General features: G+C 37.1%; 1 protein-coding gene across 1 annotated transcript in view; it reads right to left on the minus strand.

The window, feature by feature from the left end:
- Positions 1 to 8,456: 8,456 nt before the first annotated feature.
- Positions 8,457 to 27,613, minus strand: part of fhip1b (FHF complex subunit HOOK interacting protein 1B) — a 36,815-nt gene continuing 17,658 nt past the window's right edge. The window contains exons 3-13 of the mRNA XM_056465517.1: positions 27,285 to 27,423; positions 26,930 to 27,192; positions 23,558 to 23,788; positions 19,531 to 19,776; positions 19,270 to 19,437; positions 19,066 to 19,145; positions 17,929 to 18,098; positions 16,411 to 17,712; positions 16,123 to 16,301; positions 14,162 to 14,324; positions 8,457 to 11,633 (exon numbers count right to left, since the gene is read on the minus strand). Of these exons, the coding sequence (XP_056321492.1) occupies positions 11,323 to 11,633; positions 14,162 to 14,324; positions 16,123 to 16,301; positions 16,411 to 17,712; positions 17,929 to 18,098; positions 19,066 to 19,145; positions 19,270 to 19,437; positions 19,531 to 19,776; positions 23,558 to 23,788; positions 26,930 to 27,192; positions 27,285 to 27,423 (3,252 nt within the window). The 3' untranslated portion in view covers positions 8,457 to 11,322. The remainder of the gene's footprint in view (positions 11,634 to 14,161; positions 14,325 to 16,122; positions 16,302 to 16,410; positions 17,713 to 17,928; positions 18,099 to 19,065; positions 19,146 to 19,269; positions 19,438 to 19,530; positions 19,777 to 23,557; positions 23,789 to 26,929; positions 27,193 to 27,284; positions 27,424 to 27,613) is intronic.

Genomic DNA, 27,613 nt, shown 5'->3' on the forward strand with positions numbered 1-27,613 from the left:
TTACTTCCGGTGTCCACCACCGGGTTCATGGATTGCTGCCCCGACAGGCACCACAGACCTTACAGCCACAGCTCCTCACGGCCGCGTTAACAATGGAGTTGGAGAACATGGACCACTCAGTCTCCATGTCTTCAGTCTCCCTCGGGATCTGGTCAAAGCTCTTCCGGAGGTGAGAGTTGAAAATCCCTGTGACTTGAGGTTCAGCCAGACTTTCCCAGAGGACCCTCACAAAATCCTGGGGCCTGCCAGGTCTGTCCAGTTTTACTCTTTGCCAGCGGATCCAACTCACCACCAGGGGGTGATCAGTTGACAGCTCTGCCCCTCTCTTTACCCAAGTGTCCCAGACATACGGTCGGAGATCAGATGATACAACCACAAAGTCGATCATTGACCTCCGCCCTAGGATGTCCTGGTGCCATGTGCACTGATGGACACCCTTATGCTCGCACATGGTGTTAGTTATGGACAAACTGTGATTAGCATAGTGGTCCAATAACAAAACCGCACTCGGATTTAGATCAGGGAGGCCGTTCTTCTCAATCACACCTCTCCAGGCTTAAAGTATGGAATAAACCTTGGCTTATGCACTGTTACATGGGATGAATGGGAATAGTTCACCCAAAAATACATTACCTTTTAGTGGTTTTATACTAGTTATGTTTTTTTTTCGGTTGAACACAAAACAAGATATTTTGAAAAATGCTGGAAAAAGCTGCTGTTGACATCCATTGTAGGCAGGGGCAGACTTAGTGATTTGGGGGCCCAAGGGTTGAACTCAAAACATTATCTTTCTCTATAGATATTTTTTTCTCTCTGTAGATTCGTTTTGGCACTTTGTTTTGTTTTTGTAAATAAACTGCACATTAAAAGTTATATTTTTATTTGGAAACTTTATTAATGTAATGTAATGTTTTAATTAATGTAAAATTAAATACACAAATTCACAAAAAAAACAACAACTTTACAAACATGTACTAGTTAATTAGCCATATTTGTGGTTAGATTTCAATATTTGCATATGCAGTACAAAAGGAACGTTCCATAATTCATGGGGCCCCTAGTTTTGAAAAGAAGCAATAACATTAAAATCTTATAAAAATGTATAATGTATAAAAGAGCTACATGATTAATAGCCTTCTTTGCATGCTCCGGGGCCCTAAGAGGCTGCTTACTTCGCTTATTGGTTAAGTCCACCCCTAATTGTAGGAACAAAAAATATTATGGAGGTCAATGGCTGTTTTTTACCCCAGCATTCTTTAGTATTTCATCCTTTGTTAAACAGAAGAAACAGAAGAACAATCTTGGTCATTTTAAACCCCCTGGTAAACACAAGAAATGCCTTTTGTTTCACAACTCATACTTTACCTGAGGTTAACAATAAAACACTTTATTCATAGGATGGCATTTCACACTGTACATTCTTAAAGCCAGAGTTAATGTCATTTCGTACATCAATCATAATCATCAATCATCTAACATAATGGCTCTTGTGCATCCTCATAAGGTGCATTTAAATCATGTCTGAAATTTGTATTTGTGAGTTGAAAGCAAAGTACGCCACCATATGGTTAAGTCAAAAACTTTACTTTGAGTTCCAAGTTTCTAATTAGGGGCATGTCTGTGAGAAATTATCAGGAACAATGAATGAAGTATCTGAATTGACCCTTAATTATTTTAAATTCATTTACTTTAATTTATTATTTACAAATTCTATTTAAAAACTATGCACATTGAATTTACAAAATACAATTTTTTTGTACAATTACTCTATGCATCAAATTAAAAATTCATGTATGGCCATTTTTATTGACTATTTTGTAGATTTTGTGTAGATTTATCATTAGACTTTAATTTAAATTTGAAATATAACTGCACATTACTCCCTTGCTCTGACAAAAAATGACTTGATCGCACTGCATGTCAACAATGCTAGCAAGATTTTCTTGAACCTTTTCTTACCAGAAAGTTTCTCTGTTGGTTTTTATTATGTACCGGAAATCGAACCGTGATATGGTGGCCGAGAAAGCTTAACGTGCTGCAATTTAAGAAAACACGTGCAATTACAAAAAAGACCTGCAAATTAAGAGAAGATCTTCATCTGTTTGACAGCACACTTGCTGCAAATCCTCAAAACGCATACACATTAAAAAAATGCACTGCATTTTCCCACAATGCAAACCAATTAATAAAACACGCTGTATTTTCTCACAGCGCAAACAATTTACAAAAACATGCTGCATTTTCTCACAACACAAAAAGATCGGAACACACAACAGAAATGTTTCAAGGGGACCCAAAACCATGACAGCCGCCGCTATGCCATGACTATTGCTCAGTGAAATTGTAGGTTATCTTTAAAAGTTAAGTTGTTTTTGTTTGTTTATTTTAATATCTCAATTCCTGAGTTTTTAGTATTTATAAGCCAAAATAACCATAAAAATAGCCCAGTCAGTCACATTTTAGGATCTCTTTAAACATTTCCGTTGTGTTTTGAGAAAATGCAGTGCGTTTTCGTAAATTGTTTACGTTGTGTGAAAATGCAGCACGTTTTCTAAGAATGTGTTTGCGTTGTGAGGATTTGCAGCACGTGTGCGGTCAAACTGATGAAGATCTTTTCTTAATTTTCTGGCGTATTTGTAATTGCATGTGTTTTCTTAAATTGCAACACATTAAGCTCACCATACTCTGAGTTAAAACTGGTTTCTAAATTTGCTTACAGTATAAACTATGCAAGTGAAACAATTTACCCTAAGGTTAGCATAGTGTGACACTTAGGACATCTCTTTAAGAAAAATGTCCACCAAGGTATTGAATTATATATATATATATATATATATATATATATATATATATATATATATATATATATATATATATATATATATATATATTTGGTTTTTTTTTTTTTTCTTACTCTTTGCACCTACTCTGTGTATTGGTATTTTCAATTTATGGGATTAGGCCAAATGGTTCCTGTTGGAGAGAGACTCAAAACAAAAGAATGGAGAAAAGTAGGTGTCAGCAGGAAATGCCAAGCAGGAGAATATCTGAAATAATGACATATGGGACTGTTCACTGTCCCTCCATTTGCCAAATCAGCAAATTTCTCTCAGGATAGTTTTGTTGGCTTCATATCTGACAAACCAAAGATAAAGTGTTTTAAGAAATTATTCCATTAAAATGATTTTTAGTGTTTTATTAATATTTGAAAAAAGTCATGCTAATGTTGTCTAAGCATATCTTTATTCTACCTTTTTTGGAAAGTTAAGCTTAAACCATTCAATTACAAATGTGAATACAGTAATTTGCATAAAGGTAACAACGCAGGCAGTCATTTGATATGCTGCATGTGTTTGAGTGTTCTCTTGTGTCTTTTCTGTAGGTCTCCTCTCACATTACTTCTTACATTATCTATGAGGGTTTGCTGATGATAAACAGTGTATTGACTTTGCACAAGGACAGTGAACAAAAGCAATTAAACATTTGTTTTGTTTGTTTACAATTAACCTTTATCAAATTTAATAGGTGTTTTAGGTAAAATCATTCAACTCAGAATAAAACTCTACCAAATAAACCACTAACGCTAACGTAATCTAAAACAATATGAGTATTTCACAACTTCGTATTATGATAAACTCAGAAATGTAACACAATTCAGAAATCTACTCATTGAACGTTTTAAAAGTCATTGAAAACTATGTTCAGTAGTTTTAATATTATTTTAGCACAATTTACCGTGTCATTGGTCACTGAAACATGAGTATTGAGTATTTCGAAACACTGTTCAACACAAAATCGACCACGCCAGACAAAATACCAGGTCTAAACTTATAAAAACTGAATAAAAGTTGAAGGTCTTACCTGAGTGTTTGTCACCTGCTCCTCTGTCACTGCCCTCCTTCCTTTCCAGCACAAGTTCTTCTGTTTTTTTAGCTCTTGTTAGCTGTCCCTCTGTTGCTAGGAAACGGTACGAACTAATTGAATTAACTACCAGTAACCTTGGTGTCTGAAATTGTATAAATTAAGATCAGTGCATTTTAAGACCTTTATTTTTCACAACATGCTATTAAAATAGTCGAGAAGTCACAACCTGCGTAAAAAAGTATTATTAGAGTTTTATTGAATACTTTATTATGATTGGCTGATAAGTACTGCGGTTAACGAAAGTTTTCCTTCTACTTAAGTTATGCATTAAATTGCGTTTTATAAACGTCTACACCTACCCCAACCCTAAACATTAATGTAGCGTCTTTAACAGTAATTTAAATTTTTTTATTATTATTGTATCATCACAAAAAAATAAATAAATAAAAAAACATGCTGATGTGCGCATGCCCAGACCTATCTGTTCGTTACATTACCCAATAAAACTTTGGGATAAAATAAGTCGGACAGCATTTTGTGGTCAAAAATCAAATGTCTTGAAATATTTCAGAATACACTCACCGGCCACTTTTTTAGGTACATCTTACTATTACCGGGTTGGACCCCTTTTTCCTCATGAACTGCCTTAATCCTTCATGACATAGAATTAACAAAGTACTGGAAATATTTTCATAGATTTTGGTCCATGACATTATAGCATCACGCAGTTGCTGCAGATTTTTTGGCTTTGGGGGTGGGGGGGGGGGGGGGGGGTGGAATACCAGGAGTTTTCTGGCAGGCAGAACCATATGGGAGATCGGCGGGAGATGGGTCTGAAATACGAGAGACTCCCGTGAAAAACGGCAGTGTTGGCAGGTATGATGGACATGGTCAGCAACAATACTCAGGTTGGCTGTGGCGTTGACATGATGATCATTTGGATCTAACAGGCCCAAAGTTTGCCAAGAAAATATCACCCACACCATTACACCACCACCACCATCCTGAACCGTTGATGCAAGGCAGGATGGATCCATGCTTTCATGTTGTTGATGCCAAATTCTGACCCTACCAACCATATGTTGAAGCAGAAATCGAGACTCATCAGACCTGGCAACGTTTTTCCAGCCTTCTATTTTCCAATTTTGGTGAGGCTGTGTGAACTGTAGCTTCAGTTTCCTGTTCTTAGCTGACAGGAGTGGCACCCGGTGTGGTCTTCTACTGCTGTAGACCATCCACCTCAAGGTTCGATGTCTTGTGCGCTCAGAGATGCTCTTCTGCATATCTCAGTTGTAACGAGTGGTTATTGGAGTTACCGTTACGAGGGGTTATTGGAGTTACAGCTCGAACCAGTCTGGCCATTCTCCTCTGACCTGTGGCATCAACAAGGCATTTGCGTTCGCAGAATTGCCGCTGACTGGATAATTTCTCTGTTTCGGACCATTCTCTGTAAACCCTAGAGATGGTTGTGCATGAAAATCCCTGTACATCAGCAGTTTCTGAAATACTCAGACCAGCCCATCTGGCACCAACAACCATGCCACGTTTAAAGTCACTTAAATCACCTTTCTTTCTCATTCTGATGCTCGGTTTGAACTGCAGCAAATCGTCTTCACCATGTCTACATGCCTAAATGCATTGCTGCCACGTGATAGGCTGATTAGAAATTTGCTTTAAAAAGCCGTTGGACAGGTGTACTTAATAAAGTGAGTGTATTTGACACCCTCGGCTGTGCATTAATATCTAATAATGCAAATTTCTACACATAATATGTAGTTTCTAATTAAACAAAATATTGCAAATGCTGTCAGATATCAAAAACAATTCTCGCCTGATAATTTCGAACCATGCTGATCTGACATGATCATTTTCAGCTATTGGATAACCAACTTCATGAGTCACATCTAATCAACGCAATGGCAATCATGTGGGGGTTTGAGGAGCGAGCACCGGCTGTAGATAAATCAAAGTGTACTCTTCATGCATTTAACTAATCAAGACATCTGATGTATGCAGCCCAGACTGTCAAAGTCCAGAATAGAACTGATCTAAGGGAGATATTGATATGAAATTGCTTCATGTGCTTGCATAGGCACCACAGGAAGATCTAAAGTCAGGGTATTGCATTAATGAACACTTGAATAATATTAAATGAAGGTCTATCTTGAGATAGGTCCTACAGCTGAGCTGAAAATGATAGAGAAGTGTCGTGTCCAAAGGCCATCTTAAGTATTAAAACGGTTATAAAAATGAATAGAACATTTATGAATAGATTAGTTAAATTACAAAACATCTGAAAAGGCAAAATGCACATCTTTGATGATCAGTGAGCACATTTAATAAAATGTAATGCATCACACTGGAGTGTTTATATAAATGGTGACTTCTATAATGCATGCTCATTGATTCATAAAACTGAATGTGTTCGAGAGTGGAAGCTGTAAAGGCACAACGATTAAATTCAGATCAAGGTCAGTTTACAACATCTTTGAGGAAAAAAACTCCTTTGCCTCAATTTATCCCTTAATGAAGCTACGGTGGTAATTATTATTGTATAACTTTAGTCACAGTCATGGTTGGCTGTTTAGTAATTCAAATTAGTTTGCCTTCTTTCATCACCATGCTTGGATGAATGTAGTATGTAGAGTACATGAACACCACAAAGATTATTTCCACTACTGTTTAAAGTTTAATGTTGTTAATATGTTTGTTAAACTGGGTAAACCCAAGTGTGTTCTGAATTTAGTGAAAAGTGTGGCAGGAATTAAGTATCTTATGAGCTACATGAATGCAAATGTTGAATTTTCTCTGTGTTCAGCCCAATCAGACAACACTTATCATGCATAACTATGACCCTTGTCACACAGCAATATGGGAAATGCAGTTCGTTGAAGCAGAAAATGTTGAAAAGTGCCCAGAGTCCTGATGTAAACCTGATTGAAAATCTCTGAATAATCTTTTACAACAATGTTGTAGCTTAGAAACTGTCAGTTAACCAATTAAGAGACTGGAAAAAAAAAAAAACAATTTCGGATTAATTTCACAGCAGACTACTGATGTCTTGTGGACGCAGATGTGCTTTAGTCATTTCATAAAACATTGTTCTACTAGCATAATCAACATAGGCTCATTCTGAAAACGTAGCACTATATACATTTCTGGAGATCACGAATTATGTAGCCAGAGCTCCGTATGGCTGCATTTAATCTTTAAAACGAATGCTACGGGGAGGTATGATGCCGTTCTTTTTCTCGCTTACCAGCTGACGGCTTACCTCCGTATGGACAGCTTTTCCGCTGTTACCAGTTTGTTCAGTAGCTCGACATGTACTTCAGCGGACTTGAGATGCAGGGCGGAGTTGACCGTGACAACCGGGCTCGAGTCCGGTGAAGAACAGTTCCAGAAAGCAGGTAAGACTAAAACAAAGCTAAAAAAATTACACAAGTAAATAACAGAGTGAGAATGTGGTCAAACTTGAAAATGTGGTAAAATCAGGGGCTTTTCTTTATCTAGATTGCCTTTTGCCTAAACCCAACTGTTGGTTGGGTTTAGGGAAGGGGATGGGCAGGTCAACTAGTGCTTTTTAAAACACTATTGGTTGGGTTTAGGGAAGGAGGAGGGTAGGGCGATCATTTGGTTGGTCATCAGTGAATCAGTTAGTCAACAGTGGCCTCTAGCGGATTTGGTACTCGCAGGCGAATGGCACTCGCGAGACAAATTTGAGATCTGAAAAGCATGTATATGGGGCATGTAATCAGAATGAGCCTGGGTTGAGCATAATATAACTTAAAATTTTGAACAATTTCTGAAATAAATCAATCAAGCGTTTATAAATTGTTCTCCAATACCGATCTCCACTTAATGTGCCCCGTACAGTCTTTAGTTAATGATCCTTCAGTAATCGTTATATTTTTTTAATTTTTTGCTCAAAAACTGTCCTATGATCAAAAGTGTTGATAAACATTAGATTTTCCTGCCCCTGGACTTTTAGATATATAATGTCCATCAAAAAATATGGTTGTGGTTTAAAGAATCAACAATTAAATATATAAAAGTTTGTTATAAATGGGTAATGTATGAAAAATAAGACACAGAGCAAAGCTTGGGGTTAGAATCTTTGGATCTCCTATAATGGCAACTTGACACAGACATGAAGAGTTTCTTCCCTATCGCAGCATTCCTGTCTCTGAGCCTTTCTCTAGAGAAGAGGAGTCAGACTTCTATCAAAAAATGAGAAAGAGAAACTAGAAACTGGAAAGAAACAGAATCCCAGTATTGAGCACAGAGGCTTAAACTGGGTCAATGATATCTCAAAATAACATTAAAGGTTTCATCTATTTTTTTGTTTGTTTGTTTGTTCTGTAGCCTTAAACCAGTCTGTACAGCAACCATTTGAAATTAGTGTGATTTATTTTTAAAGGCCAGATTTATACAAAACCAAATATTCTTCTTAGGTCCAAGCAGAGGATTGGAGAAATTTCTAGGCGTTTGTTAATCTAGGCATTTGATAATTATATCTAATGTATTTGCAATCAACCACATCTTACACAATCAGAGGATTTCCCCAGAAATAAACACCAAAAAGCCACAAGTATTGCCAGGTAAAACATTTATAAATTAATAAAAACATTCCCTTTCAGTGAGTATTTGTCATTGAAGGACTTTATCATTGATTTGGTTCCACTCCATTTTAAATATAGAAAAATATTTCGATAACATTCGTAGTTTTGCATGAGTTAGCACACAGTCCGGTAGATTATTGAAGTGGGCTTCCAGATTGTAAATTTACTTTGTGTTTGTCCCCAAAAAGTGAACCATCTTTGCTTACTCAGAAACCAGTTTGCATAGATAACAAGCCGCAAAAAGGCCTTGTCAACGTTTCATTCGTATAAATGAACAGGGGGGAGGGGGGGGAAAAGAAGACACCAATTACAGATAAAACAACTGTGCAATGCAAACGGATCAAACAAAAACTTTCCAATAGCAAGCATACATAATCAATGAGCTCCTGATTTCTCAAAATCATACTAAACATGTATACAAAGAAAAACATGCTTTCTGCACCACTTCAAGCATATATTACATCCTGGAAACGATGGCTGTTTGATGTGCATTGGTATCTAATACACACATAAACTCTATTGGTCTATTTGATTTCTAACTTAGAAACTGTATTAACTGCTGTCTCCATAGAGATGACTGAACACTAACACATATGTACCGTTACATCATTCGATCTCTTGCCCTTTATCCTTCCATTTTCATCTTTCTCACCCACACAGACATTAGAGCATGTTTTCATGGTCAACCATTATCCTAAATATTCAATTTGCATGCCAAACATTCCAGATATCAACTTAATCAAAAATAAAAAAGACAACCATCAGGTTAAATGTCCCACATATGGTGTGTGGACGGTTGGATAAGGGGGGAAATGGATGGATTGACAATTCAGCAGCTAGAAAAATCATGTATAACTGACTTTCAATACATTGTCTGCTTTTACATATCAAAAATAATGCCTTAAATGATATTTGATTGGACAGAATTATTAAAAATGACATGAAAAAAGGAGATAGTTTGCACAATAGTGAAAATTTGCTGTTGATTTGCTCAACTTCTAGCCATCAAAGACGTAGGATGATCAATTTTCTTACATTAATGAAGATTTTTAGTTGAAAATGTGGTCTTTGGTGATTTATAAAATGCAAGTCAATGGCTACCAACCCCAAAATGAATACCTGCTGCTCCTGACAATACATTGATGTATTATGTAGTGAAACGGAACATTATTTATCTTATTACCAGAACAATCATAATGCTTCATAAGACTTCAATGTATTATCAGTAGATAGATGTATTCATTTAGTTTTTGACTATATTTTTGACACAAAACAAACATAATATAAATCAACAAGCATCGCAGGTTCAGCTAAAGTTTTTATGTTATGTTTCCCTTAAAAAAAAGTCCCTAACATCATGGATGGCCTGTTGGTGAGTAAACTCAAAGCAATTTTTCTTTTTTAAACAATCCCTTTAAGTATCTGAGGTAATGCACATATGGTCTGTGCATGATTAAAGAGCTCTTGGATGGATGATTTCAGGACTTTTTTTATATATATAAGACACATTTGGGAACAAGGGGTAAAAGCAATACTGGAAAATAATAATAAAACTTGCTTAATTAAAAACACTCAAAATGCACAAGCATGTTCTTAGCTTTCATTCCGAAAATTAAAGTGTCTAAAGTATTTTGGCAATGAACAATTTAAAAAATAAAATAAAAATAATCAATCATTATGGCTGATTTCACTCATGCGCCATAACACTAACAAAATGCAAAAATGAACAGAACAAACATCACTTTGTTTCAACACTAAGATGGCTTATGATTCACATAACTTCACTCACTCCTTAAAGGGACAGGTAATTATTAAACAAGCTTCCTCTGCTCATCCCAGTCAAAAATTTAAGACATTAGCACCTAGTTAGACGCCAAAAGGGATGCCAACATTCAGTACAGGAGGAGATCTTTACGTGCAGAACAAAATAATAATTAATATCAGTGCCTTTGCAGAAAATGAAGACGATATGTAATATCATGCTGAGTGAATGTACCATTCGCATTTCCCTAAACCTCACTGCTGCAACACAACGAGAGAATAAAAACTAAAAGTCTTTCCTTGCTAAATTCGTCAGGCTTCCATTGGGATGATGGTTAGAGAAATGAACTCCCTCCTCTCTTTATGGACTAACTGTTGGGTTAACAGATTCAAGCAACAAATTGGCAGAACTTGTTGGGTATTTTGACATATATTGTGTTGATTTTTCAGAGGTGTCTCATAACAGGGCAAACCCTGCTGCGATGCTTGGGATTTACTGCCCAGCATGGGATTGGTAAACAGTATCTGACATCTTGTCCTTTAAAAAAGGTCAGATGATTATTTGTGATATACTCCGGTGTTCCTACAGACCTAATTTTCTATAAAAGACAAAATAACCGTTGCTAAAAATGTAAATGGCACTTTCGCACCCGTAAAAGTTTAAAAGAACCATGTGTAGTGAATCTACTTTAGCTAGTCTCTGAAGTGACAGAGAAACACAGGGAGTGCAAGTTTACGGCCAAATTCCTCCAGCTTAAAGGATGCAAGTCTCTCTGAGTGTACAAAAGTCGTTATACACATAGATATTTTTATATAGACTATATACAAGATTTATATGCACAATTTCCTAAAGCTTAATGAATAAATGGTTCTGTACAATTAAAAAAAAATTACATTATGAACATGAGACTATTAACAAGAGATGAGCTCTCTTCACCTTTACGAGCAACTGATTTTTTTCCTGTCTCTTTGAGTGCCTTAAATCCCTAAAAAGGAAAACCTTAGGGATATTTTCATCTACAGCTCAGTGCCAGGAACAGTGGATAAAGTATAAAGGAAACTTTAGGCCTTGTTGTTATTCCTCTGTGCCTTGACTAGGTGGGAAGGGTAGAGCTACGGCGTGCTCCTGTGCTAGAGCTGCTAGCTCTTTGAGAAACTCAGAGAAAATGACAGCACAGTAGACTGCGTTTTTCACCCTCAGCGCCTCTGCCTGCTTCTCCAGCCCTGAAGCTCCACTGGCTGCGCTGCCCCGAAACAAAGCACTGTGCAGAGACTGTCCTCCATCCCTCACGTGGGCCAAAGCTAGCTGAGCTGCATGGCGAGCTCTCGTAGGACTGTTGGTGTGCCTCAGAATAAGATCACCCAGAGACGGCTTGCGGCTTTTAACTGGGGGACGGAGAGAAGAAAAGAAAAACAAGGTTAAGATGCCCGACACATTCTCATTCTTAATGAGAGCATTTCAGAACCAACTGAAGGGTAAGTAAATTTAACAAGCACTTAATATGATTTTTTAAAATTAAATTTAAAGAGCCCATATTGTGGGTTTTTGAAAATGCCCTTCCATGTAGTGTGTAACACAGCTCTAAGTGAAGTGAAATATTCAGCTAAGGCTTAAATCTGTAAGTGTTTAAAACTATTGATTCATCTATAAAAGAGTCGACTCATAGTGCTTCAAATGAGTCGTCTTGATAACGAGTTATTAGGTGTTTCGTGATGACGGGACTACAAAACACATGCCTCGCCCAGTAGTTGCGCACGCAAACCCAGGAGATTTGAAACCTGCAGCCCCGCCCACTAACAGAAAAAAAGCCCCACACACACAGACACCGGTCGAATGAAGTCACGCTGTGCAGATGGATATTATTGACAGTCTACCCAAAGATGAAAGCTCAGCATTATAGCCCAGCCTTGAGCAGTTCGAGTGCTTCTGGAAACTACATGCTTACAAAGAAGACTTCATCTGCCATTTATTAAAGGAAGGATCAGTAAAGACTGTCAGAACATGGATCAGTGCATCATGGATCAGTTTCTTCCTCCATTTCACAAGTGTAAGTATGTGCGATTAAAATTGTTGCCTCCTTTACTCTAGCTTGCAAATTATGTATTTAGTTGTGTTTTGTTACTTGTAACCGCGTGTACTGTATCAGGTTAACTCTTTATATTCTCATATCGCGTGTAAAGCCACATTGAAAACGCGGCGCGTGCCGCTTTGTTTACGGACCGTCAGCTGTTCCTACACGCATGCAACGGTCAAGTTTCAAAATAGTTCAGCTCAGGTTCGAGGTGATTTGTCTAAATTGCACCCAGCAAGCTTAACTGGCGCTCTAGGCCTGTGTTGTGTCCTCTGAGGAGGAGGGTAATGTGTGTGTGTGTGTGTGTGTGTGTGTTGTGTCACCCACTGGCAGCCAAAATCCACACCTCACACTATGAAGCGTGTATGCACTCTGACTACTTTTATATTGTTGATTATCTGCTGGGCATTTCACTCTGTCTCGTGCTGAAGGCTGTCAGTGTCGACCAATTGCAGCAGGTTGTCATCGGTCCAATCAGCGCAGATTAGCTTCGCGCTGAGGAGGGGTTTGGGAACAAATGAATCGCTGAACGATTCATATGGGAGTCGCTGGGATAATTAGTTAAAAATAAATGCAGATTATAAGACCATGAAAGTGTTTTTTGACCTTGCATGCATATTAGACTGTTGTTGGAGACCCTTACAACCAAAATATGACCCTATTTCATGTACAATATGGGCTCTTTAACACACATGAAACAAAATTAAGACAAATAAAATTAACTTTGTATATCTGGTAACACTTTAAAACAATGGTCCATTAGTTGATGTTAGTTAAAGGGCACTTATTTTACCCCTTTTCCAAGACTTTTTCAGAATGTGTCTGTAAAGTTTCAGCTCAAAACACCCATCAGATTCTTTATTATACCATTCAGAATATTGAAATTTGTAGCTGTTTTTGTGGCCTGTGCATTGAATGCTTGTTCTCTCTAATGAGTGTGCCTCAATCTCCACCTCAACTGCATCAGATAAACAGCACAGTGACAGATATAAAGGAAGCAGATCTCACGTAACATTTGTGAGAAATACTACAGTAAGAACTTTCCCAATGATTATTTGATGTACTTGTTGTGGAGTTAATTCAAGCCTTTCTGCAACGATGAATCACACACAATGTCGTTATAAAGTTCACACAAACACAGAGGTTGTCAATTAATTTGGTGGGTGGGGAAACTGCACTCCTACGTCACTTTGTGGTGGGCTCAAAATGGGAGGGATTTGGATTTTAAAATCAGGAAATTAAAAAAAAAATGTTGTCTTTATATTACTCAAGATGATTGTAGACACACTATACCTACACACAGTTCTGTCCAAAAAAGATGATTTTCATCATAGGTATCCTTTAATGCATTTACTAGGCTGAACAATTTATTTATACATTCGTAAATGTATTAAACTTTGTTAACATTATTTAATAAATGTACATATATACAAAAAAAGATGATCATTGTTGTTCATGTTAACTCTTTATGCTAACAAGCACAACTTTGTATTGTAATAATGCATTAATAAAGACTATGCTATGATTAATAAATGCTATACAAGTCTATAAATACAATAACAGAGAATATCTATGACATTATCTAATAGACCCTTATTTTAAAATGATACTGTATAATCATACAGAATAAATAATAAAGACATGTCTTAAAGTCAAAGGCTCATTCTGGGTCAATTCAAAATTATTTTAAAAAAATTATATATTTATTCATGACAAACTGACTGCATGTTATCATTTACAAAAGCAAACATAAGAAAACATCTTGTAATCAGCTGACAAGCAAGCCCAAGAAACTATGATCTCTCGTTTTCTGACAGCATTTGTTCACTCTGTTTCACCTACTTAATGAGTCTGATCGGCGGAGACTGGGGACTCCCATAGCTGAGTCAGACCAGTCTAATTTTCCCCTCGCAACCAGAAAGCGTCGAGCCTTTCTCAACATGGCAGGGAAATCCTCATGTGCTGCTGCAAAAACCTCAATCCGATTTTTTACTGTTCCCAGCACCTAAAGAGGAGATAGACAAAGGCAGCAAAATAACATCAACTTCTTCAACAGTCCTTCTGATGCTATGGATTAGTGTTCATGAATTTAAGTTTCAAATTAATAACTCAAACTTAACCCTTAGCACATTAAACAGATTCATTTGAATTATACATGGTTTTAATAGTTTTTAATATTATATATATATATATATATATATATATATATATATATATATATATATATATATATATATATAGGCATGTGATCAGCAGTGGACGAAAAAAGAAGGAAGACGAGATAGATGGCACCACTAACTCGGTTTAGTGCTCGTGTCCACAGAATAAAATTTTTCCTGTAATGTAGTCTACTCGTTATTCCATGTAATAAATAAACTACTAGTCAGTAAAAAACAGTAAGAATATTAAGTCCAGTTGAATTGAGTAGCCTAATATACTTTAAAGGGGCGGCACAGTGGCGCAGTGGGTAGCTCTGTCGCCTGACAGAAAGAAGGTTTCTGGTTCGAGCCTCAGCCGGGTCAGTTGGAATTTCTGTGTGGAGTTTGCATGTTCTTCCCGTGTTTGCGTGGGTTTCCTCCGGGTGCTCCCCGGAGTTACTCCAACAAGTCCAAAGACATGTGGTATAGGTGAATTGGGTAAGCTAAATAGTCTGAAGTGTGTGTGTGTGTGTGTGTGTGTCGGAGAGAATTAAAGTGTATGGGTGTTTCCCTGTGATGGGTTGCAGCTGGAAGGGCATCCGCTGCGTAAAACATTTGCTGGATAAGTTGACGATTCATTCTGCTGTGGTAACCCCTCATTAATAAAGGGATTAAGCCAAAATGAAAATGAATGAATGAATGAACATACTTTTACATTCCACCCTGAAAGAAATATCATGCGTCGCTAATAAGAGTTTATAACTTTCCCTTTCTACTTTTTAATAGTTTTAATTAATTATAAAATATATTTTTATACATTTGTAATATCATCTAAACTTATGAAACTTTTAGGTATTAAATTTCTGCTGCAGTGAATAAATAAAGACATAAGGACAGATGACTTGCAGAGGATAATAACAAATGTGTGTCCTGGCTTTATTTATAATGTACATAGAGCACGCGTGGTCGTGATGCAAATGTGAGAGTGGAAAAAGTGCACAGTTGTGCACGCATTCAAATCGATTTATTAATCTTGCATATTGTCAGCGACTTCGTCATACGTGGAGATTATAGAACTACACAATATCACTATATTATATACACAATTGCCTAGGTAGGTCTACAATTACATCCCTGAATGACGTCTGGAATGAAGCAGTTACTGCTCTTCCTTGTGCACAATGAAAGCGCAAAGCATCAGGTCATCAGGTTCACCGAAAACTTAAAAACCTCTCATAATTAACTCTCGCTTTACTTGTTCCAAATGTGCTTGACTTTCTTCTGTCGAACACTAAAGAAGATCTTTCAAAGAAATATGGAAACAAAACCTGCAACCCTTCACTTCCAAGGTATTTGTTTTTCCTACTATGGAAATCAACGTATACAGGTTTTCAGATTTCATCAAAAAAATTGTCTTTATTGTTTAACTGAATAAAGAAACTCAAAAAAGTTAGTTACCATTTGAGAGGACAGTAAATAGGGAGTACATTTTGGGTGAACTATCACTTTAAGTTCAAAACAATTATGAAAATAGAAAAGAATTTCTTTGGAAGTACTAAAAAACCGAACGTTTAAAAACCAACACACAACGCGACTGATTCAAACTTTGCATATGTCATGTCAAGCAACGACGTTGATTAAATCGGTCTTATTTGTTGTCATTACCTGAATGAGTGATTTGACGCTGGGCTGAAACACCATGTTGGCGTTGAGGAGGAAAGAGCGGAGGAGAGGCTGCGGATAACAGGCCAGCTGGAACACAACGCCCGTCAGCAAAATGTTCACATATAGGGAGTTCTGCATCATATTCTCCAGTTTACTGAACAAGACTGTTATAAATGGACCTGCACAAGGGGAGAAGTGGAACCAATGACTTATGGTTAGCTCTTGCTGAACTTGCACAAATAACATAAGCACTCAAATCTTTAATTTGGACAGTTCTGCAACAAGAACCTGTGTACGGCTGAGCAAGAGGTTGTCCGAGGGGTCGAGCGGGACTAAATACCCCAGTGGTAGAGCTGTCAGGCTTGGTTTCACTGCAGCGCTGCTCAGTCTCCACTGGAAGACAGTCTTCATCCGTCAGGTTGGGCAGAGGAGCAGTCCGGGACTCCCGAGAGGATTCCTCTGAGCTGCGTGAGGACACCCTCCTCTCTCGGACACGTTCTTCCAGCTCCTTCAGCTCCTGGTGGAAAGCCTCAATGCTGATTCCCTGACACTTCGAGTCACCAGACAGTGGTTCTGATGGTGCCCGCTCCAGCAACTCCTCAATCAGACGCTCAACAGACTCTGAGCCCTTCCTATCGCGGGACACTGCAGATGACTCAGTCAAACCAAGAACTGGAGACAATCTGTGACTCTCACTTGGTAGACAGTCTTGGGTTGATGAGGGCCCGGAGGTATGATGTTGCAGATGAGGCTTCAACTGCACCTGAGATGATTTAAGCGTTGATCCTACATGGAAATCATTGTAGTCAACAGGGCCCATTGACCCATTCATTCCAGTCTCCACCATTCCACTATTTACATCTGAATCCCTTTTCACTTTCTTGGCCTCCATTCTCTCATCCACATTGTCGGTGAACTCCACCTGCCCCATCCCATTGTAGAGAGCTGGATGAGTCGAACGCGAGTGTTGGGTTACGGTTTCCGAAGCGCCGGTTATTTCTGTGGAGACCGATGCAGAAGATGAAGACTGAAGAGGTATGGAGCTGGGAAGAAGGCTGCGTTTCTTACTGCGGGGGGTGAGACTTATACAGTTCTTGCTGATGGTAACGTCCCACTCTCCACTATCTCGATCTGAACTGCTCCACTCGGCACGTGCTGCGGCCACCACTGCTGCCCTCTGCTGGGCAGGATCCATCACAGAGAAGTGCTCTTGTACCATACTGAGGGATGGGTTGGACGTAGGAGGCGGAGGTGGAAGAGGAGCAGAGTTTGGAGAGGGGTTTTCTCCATCGTAAGGGGCTGACCAGTCTCGACAGCCCCAGGAGCAAAGCTCAATGCCCTTCCGAGCATCACGCAGGTACTCAAGGTAGCCCGTTTCTCCTTCTGAAGAGTCTGAAAGTTGGTGCATGGGACTGTCAGGAGACAGAGGGGAGGAAATACTACCACGAGGAGAAGAAGGAGCATTTTCTGAACCAGATGAGGAAGGGTTGGCTTGGCCTCCTGAGCTTTGCTGACGAATAAAGAGAGCAAGGCGGGAAGGAGTGCTGGGTCTGGGGTGTACTGGTGACTCTGAAGTGGGACTTCCCAACACTGCAAACAAAATCAAACAGAAAAAAGGTTTTGCAGGTACAAACAGCAATATTTATTTTGGAAAAGTCTAAAAACACATTTGTGACTCTGGACCACAAAACTTAAGTTGCACAGGTGGTCAAAATTACATCAAAATGTATTATGTGGGTGAAAATGATCAATTCCCTTTTATGCCAAAATTCATAAGAATATTAATTAAAGGTGTCTTACTCTTACCCTTGCCCCAAAAGGCAGGTTCCTCATCCCGCTCACCAGAGGGTGCTGAAGTGATTCGGCAGCATTCAGGTATGAGGGAAAGGAACTTGTCAGCTGATTTGCCGTAGAGGTCTGTTTCCCTGACTGCTCTCCGCTGACTAAGCATTACATGTGTGCATGGCAACAGATACCTGGAGAAATATATGAAGTCATATAATCATAGCTTTCTCTTTACCTATTTACATACATACTAATAAATATTTAGTGTGAACAACAGCATTAGTGAAGCTTGGATAATAAAGGGAAATAGATAAAAAAAAATACTAGTGCTGGGCAAAATAAAAGTTAGTTTTGACATGGTATATGTGTGTGAATTATATATATTTATTATATAGATGTGATACATAAAAAACAAAAATACACAAAACAGTAGCATAGATATTTTAATTTATATAGAATTTGTAGCATATACATAAATATTTTATATCTAAATATGAATAAACATTTTCTCAAATATATGCATACATGTGTGTATTTATATATACATAATAAATATACACAGTATACACACATATATTTATTACGTCAAAACAAACTTTTATTTTGGATGTGATTAATCATGATTATTCTTTGCCCAGTGTGAATTTATGATGCAAATGTTTTATTTATTTATTATTGTTGTCATAGTTATTATTATTTGTAGATTATTTTACAGCTCGTTTATAAAATGCTTTAGCGCCTGCAAAAGATCATTGAAAATCCTTTTAGCAAACTGTCACAGAGATTTTTGGTTCCTAAAAAAAATGTAAAGTAGGTTAAACTAGTGCTTTTCACATGGTTCAAAATGTTAAATTAAAGGTCATAAGCTGAAAATGAAGAATACAGCTTTATTTTCTGTAATGTGTTTCGGCAAGAAGTTAGGTATCTTAGGCTAAAAACCTAACCTAACTTTTATTGTCTTGCACCTTAGAAAAAATTTGGGGGGCACCGGTGCAACCAGTGCAAAAAGTTAGTCTTGAGCCCTGTGATCAAATTTTATAATTTAAAAAAATTATAATACTTTGTTTAGTAGTGTAGCAAATGTACTGCAGACAGTCAAAATGTATATTGAAAGGTATCTTGCAAGACAAGTCACACACACCCAAGCACACAAAATACCTGAGAACAAGCTGGAGCATGAGGTCTTCACAGTTGAGGCTGAGCAATGTCTTGAACAGACTCAGAGAGACCATGCACAGCTTTATAGAGAAAGAGAGAGACAAAAAAACAACTTCCCATCACTCTGCATTTCATGAAACCTTGCAATGTTAGCCAAAAGTATCGACAAAACTGCTTTTTCATCTTTCTACATGCTAAACTGACCCGTGAATTGCTGCTGATGCGTGTGAGTAGTGTATCAAGGATGGTGTCGTTGTCATGGTGATGCAACAGAATAAAGCGCAGGAAGGTCTTGAGAAGGGAAGTTTCTGTGATACAGCGTAAAAACAAGTCCAGATATGCCGTGCTTGCGATCATCTCATCCACCGACGACTGACAAAAATCCATAAAAGAGAGTGAGGAAAACTAAATAAGAGAGAAAAGAAAAGTACAATATTGCCATAAAGTGATAGATATTTGTTTCACCTTGTGCAGAGCAGGGCCCATGACTGGCACCAGGAAGCCGTTGTGGAGGTAGTCAAGGAGTTGGCAGCGAACAAGAGGATGTGCCACCTGCACTACAGCGTTGCAGAATTCAAGACTGTTCATGAACAACACCAGAGAGGAGACGCCCATCCAGTCCTCCCTCCGCAGGGCATGCCAGTCATCGCCCCGTACCTCAATCTTCCGTGGCAGGGAAGAATACAGTCCACTCAGCCCTGTTGCTAGAACCTAGGAAACAGAAACGCAAGATACCAACATGATTACATGAACTTTACCAAACAAACATCAAATGCATACAGTCAAATGTTACGGTGTGTGATTAGGCATGGGCTAGTATATGATTCTGATGATACGATGACCTTGGATAAGAATATCACCGTTTCACAGTGATTATTGTGATTTCAGTCTCCAGTTTCCTTTATTTTTGTCATTCAACACATCACAATAAATTGTAATTCAGAACGAAATTACGTTGCATCAGACTCAACAAGAACATAAAAACATCAAACACTATAAAACCTAACATAATAAATAAGATTTTATAATTTCATAAATATATTAAAATATAGTTATATAAACCTAATAAAAAAACAATAAAAAAATTAATAAATTAATACTCAAATACCTATTGCACAGTTTGATATAATAGTAATAATAATAATAACACATTTTGTACTAATTTAACTATTTATTATTACATACCAGCTATTCAATAGTATTTAAGATGCGGTTTTATACAAAAGTCTTATAATGACAGGATGAAAACCATCCCGAAACTGCACTGATTTGCTCCTCAGGCTTCTGTAATGCCTGCCTGATGGCATAAGCGTGAGCAAACTATGGCCAGGGTGGGTTGGATCCCTTAGAATGCTTTTGCCCTAGACAGACAACGTTGATACAATTCCTCGATAGATGTCATTTTGACGCCAACTGATCTTTCAGCTGACTTTATTATCTTCTGAATAGTGTTCTTCTCATTACTGCTCTAAAATAAGTTCTTTTTAAATGTCTGGGTAAAAAACGAAAACTTTATTTTCCATTTAAACACAATATGTATTTTAGTTTGAGAAACATTTATAATATTTTGGAGCAGTAAACATGTCCAGCTCAATAATTAAAATAAATCATTGACATTTGCTGTATTTATTAGATTAAACTTGAAAAGGCATCTTTGAATATCTTTTCTGCTGGAGATACTGTTGTTCTAAAAACAAAAAAAAAAAAAGTAAAAAAAAAAAAAACAAACAAAAAAAACTTAACATATAGTTAAAGTCAGAATTATTAGCCCCCCAGAAATTTTCACAGTATGTCTGATAATATTTTTTCTTCTGGAGATAATAATTTGTTTTATTTCAGCTAGGATAAAAGTAGTTTTTAATTTTTTTTAAACCATTTTAAGGTCAAAATTATTAGCCCCTTTAAGCTATATATTTTTTTCGAGAGTCTACATAACAAACCATTATTATACAATAACTTGCCTAATTATCCTAACCGAAATTGGGGCAAAAAATAAACATGAGGCTAATAATTCAGGGGGCTAATAATTCTGACTTCAACTGTATATCGGAATGGTATAACAGAACACTTTTGTGGTTTAAAAACCTTGACTATTTTAAATCACGATAAACCTTGTGATTGGATTGACAAAAATGTATCACAATACAGATGTAAACAGGCTGCAGATAAGGGCTGTGCAATAATCAAAATAGAATCGCAATCGCAATTTAAAAGGTTGCATTAGTTGATCACAAGAGGCTGCGATATGAAATAAATATGCATTATTTAATTTCCCCCACCTAGAGCAAACGCCTGACTGTCATCTGTGTGTCTTACTAGCCAATTGAGTGAGCACACTTTCGTTCTGCCCAATCAGAATTGCACAATCAAACTATGCGGAACACCCACAATAAAAAACAAACAAACAAACAAACAAACAAACAAATAGACACAAAAGCGCGGACAAGTGGGATAATGGCATCTGCTGCTTGCGAAGCATTAATAGAAAGAAAAACAGCATTGGTAACAAGGGAATATTTTGGTTTTAAAGTCACAGAGACCGAAAAAAATCAGATCATTTTTAAGAGCTGTCGCAGAATTGTTGCCATGACTTACAAATTATTGAGCTGAATCTTGACTACAAAATTGCCCAAATCACACAGCCCTACTACAGATATTTATATTTTTTGATAAAGTTTAACAAAAAGTATGTTTCATATTCCAAGCATGAATATTTTTACTCAAACACAAAAATGGAAATGCAATACTTGGAAAAATCTTGTCAGCAAAATGTTCACGCAGAACTCACTTTCAAGCCAAGCAACTGTTCAAAGCAGCATATTCGCCGGACCAAGTGGAACTTTTTGAAACATCCTGGATCCCCATTGATAAATATTTCCAAAACAATAATACATGTGATTGCATTTTAATACTCTGTTATGCTAAACAGGATCTAGTTTGAAAATATGGAACTTGGCTATGTCCTCCAGAGCCACAAAACAAGCTACTATAGAAACTGCCAGGAAAAAATAAGCATCACTGACATAAAAATAGCAATACACGACAGATATCATAAAATAAAGTAAAAGAGAAGAATACAGAGAGACTGAAGCAGTACAGTGGCATTGAGTGCTGCATGAGACCTCCAGTCGTACGTGTTAAGTGGGTCAGATGGAGGCTCATATATTATTCTCGAGAGAAAAGAGGACAGCTGAGAAGAAATCAGCACATCCACTGAACCCAACACTGTAGTCACACAGCACAACTGCAGATGACAAATGACCTTTTCATTTCACATTAACCAAGAGAATCTCATTCATAGAAGATACAATACATTATGTCTCCATTGAAACGTCTCGCAGAGGCACTTATGAAATGAAGGTTACATTTAACCTGCATGGCACAGACAACAAAGCACATCATAAAATGAACAGAACCATATAAAGACATGCTATCAATGAGGAAATAGAGGTTGAGAAAAAATATATAGTGACTGAAAATATCTAGGCAACTCCACTTTCTTCTGTTGTTTATTTTATATTTGTTAGGTGAACAATTGATCTGTGCAAGTTAATCCTAGAAAAAGAGTTTGTTTTGGTAATCTTAAATCATATGATACCATGTTTGGAGTGGCGGTCCTTCTTAGTTGATGTCAGTTTGACTCCTTCGATCACAATATTTTTGACCATGCCCCCATTACCGTTGCTTTGCTGTGTGATTCCTATTCAGGTTTACACATGGGGATCTTAATTTGGTCCCCATGAGTCTGTATGCATTCAGGTTGTAAAATCGGCATTGATATTTATTGACCGAACATCGTTGTCAATGGTCAAGGAAACCATGTGCGCGTGCTTGTCACTTCAGGTCAGAATAAGAACACATGCGAAAATGAGGACGGTGGCTAGCAGCAGTGAGGAGATAAATAAAAAAGGATGTAAGGATGTCACCAGAGTGGCTTTTTGGTTTCTTTTCTTGTGCATCCCAGCCACTAGCATGCCATCTGAAAGATTTTTTTAGCATAGGGGTAATTTAGTCATTCAACTTCACAATTTGTCATGTTGCAGTATGTATTTGAATAATGATGGTTAGTTCCTTTACTTGAAAGCTCAGATTTGATTATCATAATTTGTGTTGTTGACAGAGTTTGAGGTTTACTGCATTATCATTATTCACACCTTAAAGTTTGCTTTGATTATTCAGTATTTGCGCATTTTATTTATCAAGTTTAAGAGTCTCTTTAACGTTTGTTTATTTTATTATAAAGAGATCAGATATTTTATTTTTGACTATTAAAACTATTTGCCTTAATAATGTTGGTAAATTAAAATAAAGTGCTTAACTAAAAAAAACCTAATATTCCTAAATGTATTGTTAAAATATATTCAATAATTATCGATATTGAATGATTTGAAACATGATACTGTGATAATTGTTTTTGCAACATAGCCCAGCCCTAATAAAAACAAAGTACACATACATACACACACACAATAGCAAAAACACGCATGCTTACAGGGCAGAAGTAGGAGTTCTCAGTGATGTGCCGTGCCACAGCATGGTTGCTGGCAGAGGTTGCCATGACGAGGAGCAGCGCGTCACGTGCCTGCTGCCCCAGTGCACCGTCTCGATGTATAAATGGCACCAACAGGGAGAAGATCAGCAGGTTTGTGGGACCTTGCTGAACTGAACCACACCTAAATAACAACTCCAAAACTGCAGTTTCCTTTGCCATGGACACACACACCTGACACAAACACACATCATTTACAGTTATAAATCAGCAAAACACATATTACTGTCTAATTACATATAAAATCATTGTGTAGTGCAGCTGTATTTTACCCAGCTGATTTGGTATTGGCTAATATGACTGTTTTTAGTCCATTTAAACAAAAATTCTGTCGAACAATAAAATACTGGATTTTAAAAGCCACAAAAACTAAATGAATTCGCTTCAATCTTCTTTTATCTACAGATCTGAATTACTGGTAAGATTGGGTTATGTAAAGGTTTGGCAAATAGATCTGGAATGTAAAGAATAATGGATCTATCTCTCTTTTGCAGGATGTTTTGTTGTGCCTGGAAATAGAATCCTGTCAGAAAAACTAAACTCAATCCTAACATATAAATCAAAATGTAAAGTTCCTTTTTAAAAAAGTAAATTCTGTCATCATTCAGAACCTATAATCGATGAAATTTTTTTCCAGGACGTTTTTACAATTCCTTTCCATACCACAAATCACAAGTCCCCACTCTATTAAGGCTGATTTATATGCATGCGGCCACTGTGCAGCCACATCTGATCTCTGGTCAAGTAGGATGATGGACCCATTCTTGAGCCTTATTTTGAACTACATTTAGAAGAGATACTGCTTATTTTCTACTTTTAATATGAAAAAAATTGAAAATTATTTATTTGTTTTGAATTTTTATTAGAAAAAAGTGACTTGGCTTTCAGGCAATGTGTGTTTTAATTTCAGTTGTTCAACGTTGATGTTCAATAAATAATCCTAGAGAGTTGATTGTGTGGGTTTCCTTCAATTATTTTAAAATCTCACTCAACATGTGAGCATATTTACCAAACAAAACCTCTCAAAAAATGAGAGCAAAAAAAAAAAAATTTTTTAAATAAAATAATCATTCATTAATCGCACTAGAGTTAAAATGTTCAATAGGGTATATGCAGAAGGACCTTTAAATGGCGTGTGCGTAAACAGCTTTTCATCTCGTTTTACGCTTAAGCAACTAAATGAATACCAAAGTCTATTTAATTGATAATATTTGAATTACATTACAACATCAATACTGTAAAAGGAACCATATAAAATGGAAAAAAAGTTTAGCTCTGCATATTCCCTATTAACCGAGATTTTGATTTTAGGCCAAATCGCCCAGCCCTAGGCTTTAGCTTTGTTTCACCCAATACTCTGACACAAAAATGTTCATTAAACAAAAAAAAAACATGAATACTAGGGGGGTGATGAGACGCCAACTCTACGAGATGACACAAGATCTTTAACCTATTTTTAAGATGTCTTTTATTTAACTGAAAAAACTAAAAATTAATCACAAACTACAAAACTATTTAGGTGTTTTTTTCTTGTTGTAATTAATGTTATTGTGCTTCTATTTTAATGAATTATATGCTGTAAAGGACATGCAAACACTGCAAAATATTTTGCTAATAATATGTGAATGGGAAACAGTCTTTTATATATCATTTTAAAAATTAGCTAAATAATTGCTAATATATGGATGGAAAATACATTTTTAATCAACTGAAAAAACAAAATGCAAAACGATTTAGGTGTTTTTTTTATTGTATTTTAAAAGTAGTATTTTATTTATATTTTAATGAATTATCTGCCGTAAAGAACATGCAAACACTGCAAAATATTTGGCTATAATCTCTAATAACTGACTTCACATAAGAAATCAAACTCCTTTCCACAAATTTAACTTAAAAAAACAAATCATGTAATTTTTGGTATTTAATTTTTAATTTTTCAGCAGTTTCTCTATGATTCTGCAACATTTCATTCATGCCCCCGTGACTCACTCTGAGGTACTGAATGTGACAACGAAATAAAGACTGATAGGAGAGAGCTGTTTTAATGTAATTCCATACCTTTCGCTTAATGAAAAGAGAGCTTATGTTTTTCCCGGACATCATAAACGCGTGTTCTGTGATGAAGTGACGAGGTGTAAGGTGTGTGTGCGTACGATGTGTGCGGATGTGTGCGTCTGTGTACTTTACTGACTCGGTGGGTGCAGAGAACAGGATCAAACAGCCCTGTGTGTATGGCTTATCCTGTCGCAAAATGCGACAAAGTCCTTCACGATTGTAATAGTTTGATTGCAGTGTTTACATGTCTGTACTGCACTTCAATAATAATAATAATAATAATAATAATAATAATAATATTTATTTAAAGGTGCCTTTCTGGCAACTCAAGGACACCGTATAATAAAACAAGAGCAATAATGCGACTGAAATAGGAATACTCCACATGTCTTCATTTCAATTGTTTTTACGACTATTATAAAGCATTGTTAATGTGTGCGGCTGCAGTTCTGTAGTTGTAGCCTGTGTTTGGACGCGGCAGCAACTAAACAAAAAAACAAAAAAAAGTTACATCACACTTGCCAAAGCAAATGAGTGACGCTCAGAGGCAGCCCGGGTTGCGAGGTGTGTGCAAAGCACTTAGTATACAGTTCAAATCCAATCCTGCCTCCAATCTTCAGTGTTAAGTTCACCCTCACGCTCCATCATAACATCACAACTCACGAGACAACTTTTCACCTAAACGAGAAATTTCATTGCGATTTAATCTCACAAGATCTCGTAATACGAGATCTTGTCACATCCCTAATGAATACATATTCATAAATATATATGAATTGAGCAGTTGAAAAGTTTTGTAAGGAGAGATCATCACTTCATATGATTAACTTTAGAACATCAGACTTTCAAAAGGAGGACAGAAAATTATCAATCTTTAAATCTTCAAAAGTCTTATGGGTTTGGGTTTACATAAGGGTGATAAGTAAGGATAAGGGTAAACTTATCCATTAACAAGAATCTAACCTTCCATCATCGTGAGATTACAGTGTACAAGAATATTATTAAGCTCACATCTAAAATCTAACTGGCTGTCAGGAATGTTTTTCCAAGACCAACAACATCCATGTTGACTCAGAAACAAATCAGAACTGATGAACTAACTCAGGTTTACCCAAAGTAATCTATAAAATGATGTGGAGTTCATTTAAAAATGAGAAAATGTGGAAGTAGCAGTCTGCATTCAGTAGAAATATGTAGAGCAGATAATAAAGGGTTAAAGGCTTCAAGTTCAAACAGGTGTCAGAATGTTCTGTCAATCACCTGATTTAGCAGCAGTACGAGGCTGGACTCGAGGGCAGGAGGGCAGCCCATCTGGGGATCCACACACGCTCCCAGCAGGCTTAGCAGTGGCTGCAGGACTGCACTGTGCAGGAGCAGGGGCTGATGTGACTGTCCGATCAGCATCTCGAACAGTTTCAACAGCTCCAGCTGACTGTCCGGATCCAGCCCACGGCGCACATGCCACTGTACCAACTCTTCCAGTATGTTCTCCGCCACCACCATCTCCAGAATAGGACCCATTGCTGCAGACATTTGACAAGCTACGATCACATAAAGCAGATCACAATATCTTATAAGATATTCGACCAGACAATTGTTTGGAGCGGGTTTTAACCTGGTGATTCAATGTCTCCCCCTGCTGGTCTCTCTTCAGCTAGCAGGCACAGCATCTGATCTGTGTGATTGCGAACCGCTGTGAGATCATCTGCAAAACCACCAACTGAAGACTCTCTATGTTTCAACACCCCTGACACCTGACAGGGGGACAGAGAACAGTTCAATTCTACATGTGATAAAGTTATAAGGAACAAGTATATACACAGACACTACTATACATGTTAATATAAGCACAAATGTTTACTAACATGCACCAAAGCATGAATGCTTTAAACTTCAAAATTAAAAACTATAGGACTGCACAATATATTGTTTCAGCATCGATAT

The sequence above is a fragment of the Danio aesculapii genome, chromosome 9, assembly GCF_903798145.1.
Source record: "Danio aesculapii chromosome 9, fDanAes4.1, whole genome shotgun sequence".
NCBI lineage: Eukaryota > Metazoa > Chordata > Actinopteri > Cypriniformes > Danionidae > Danio > Danio aesculapii.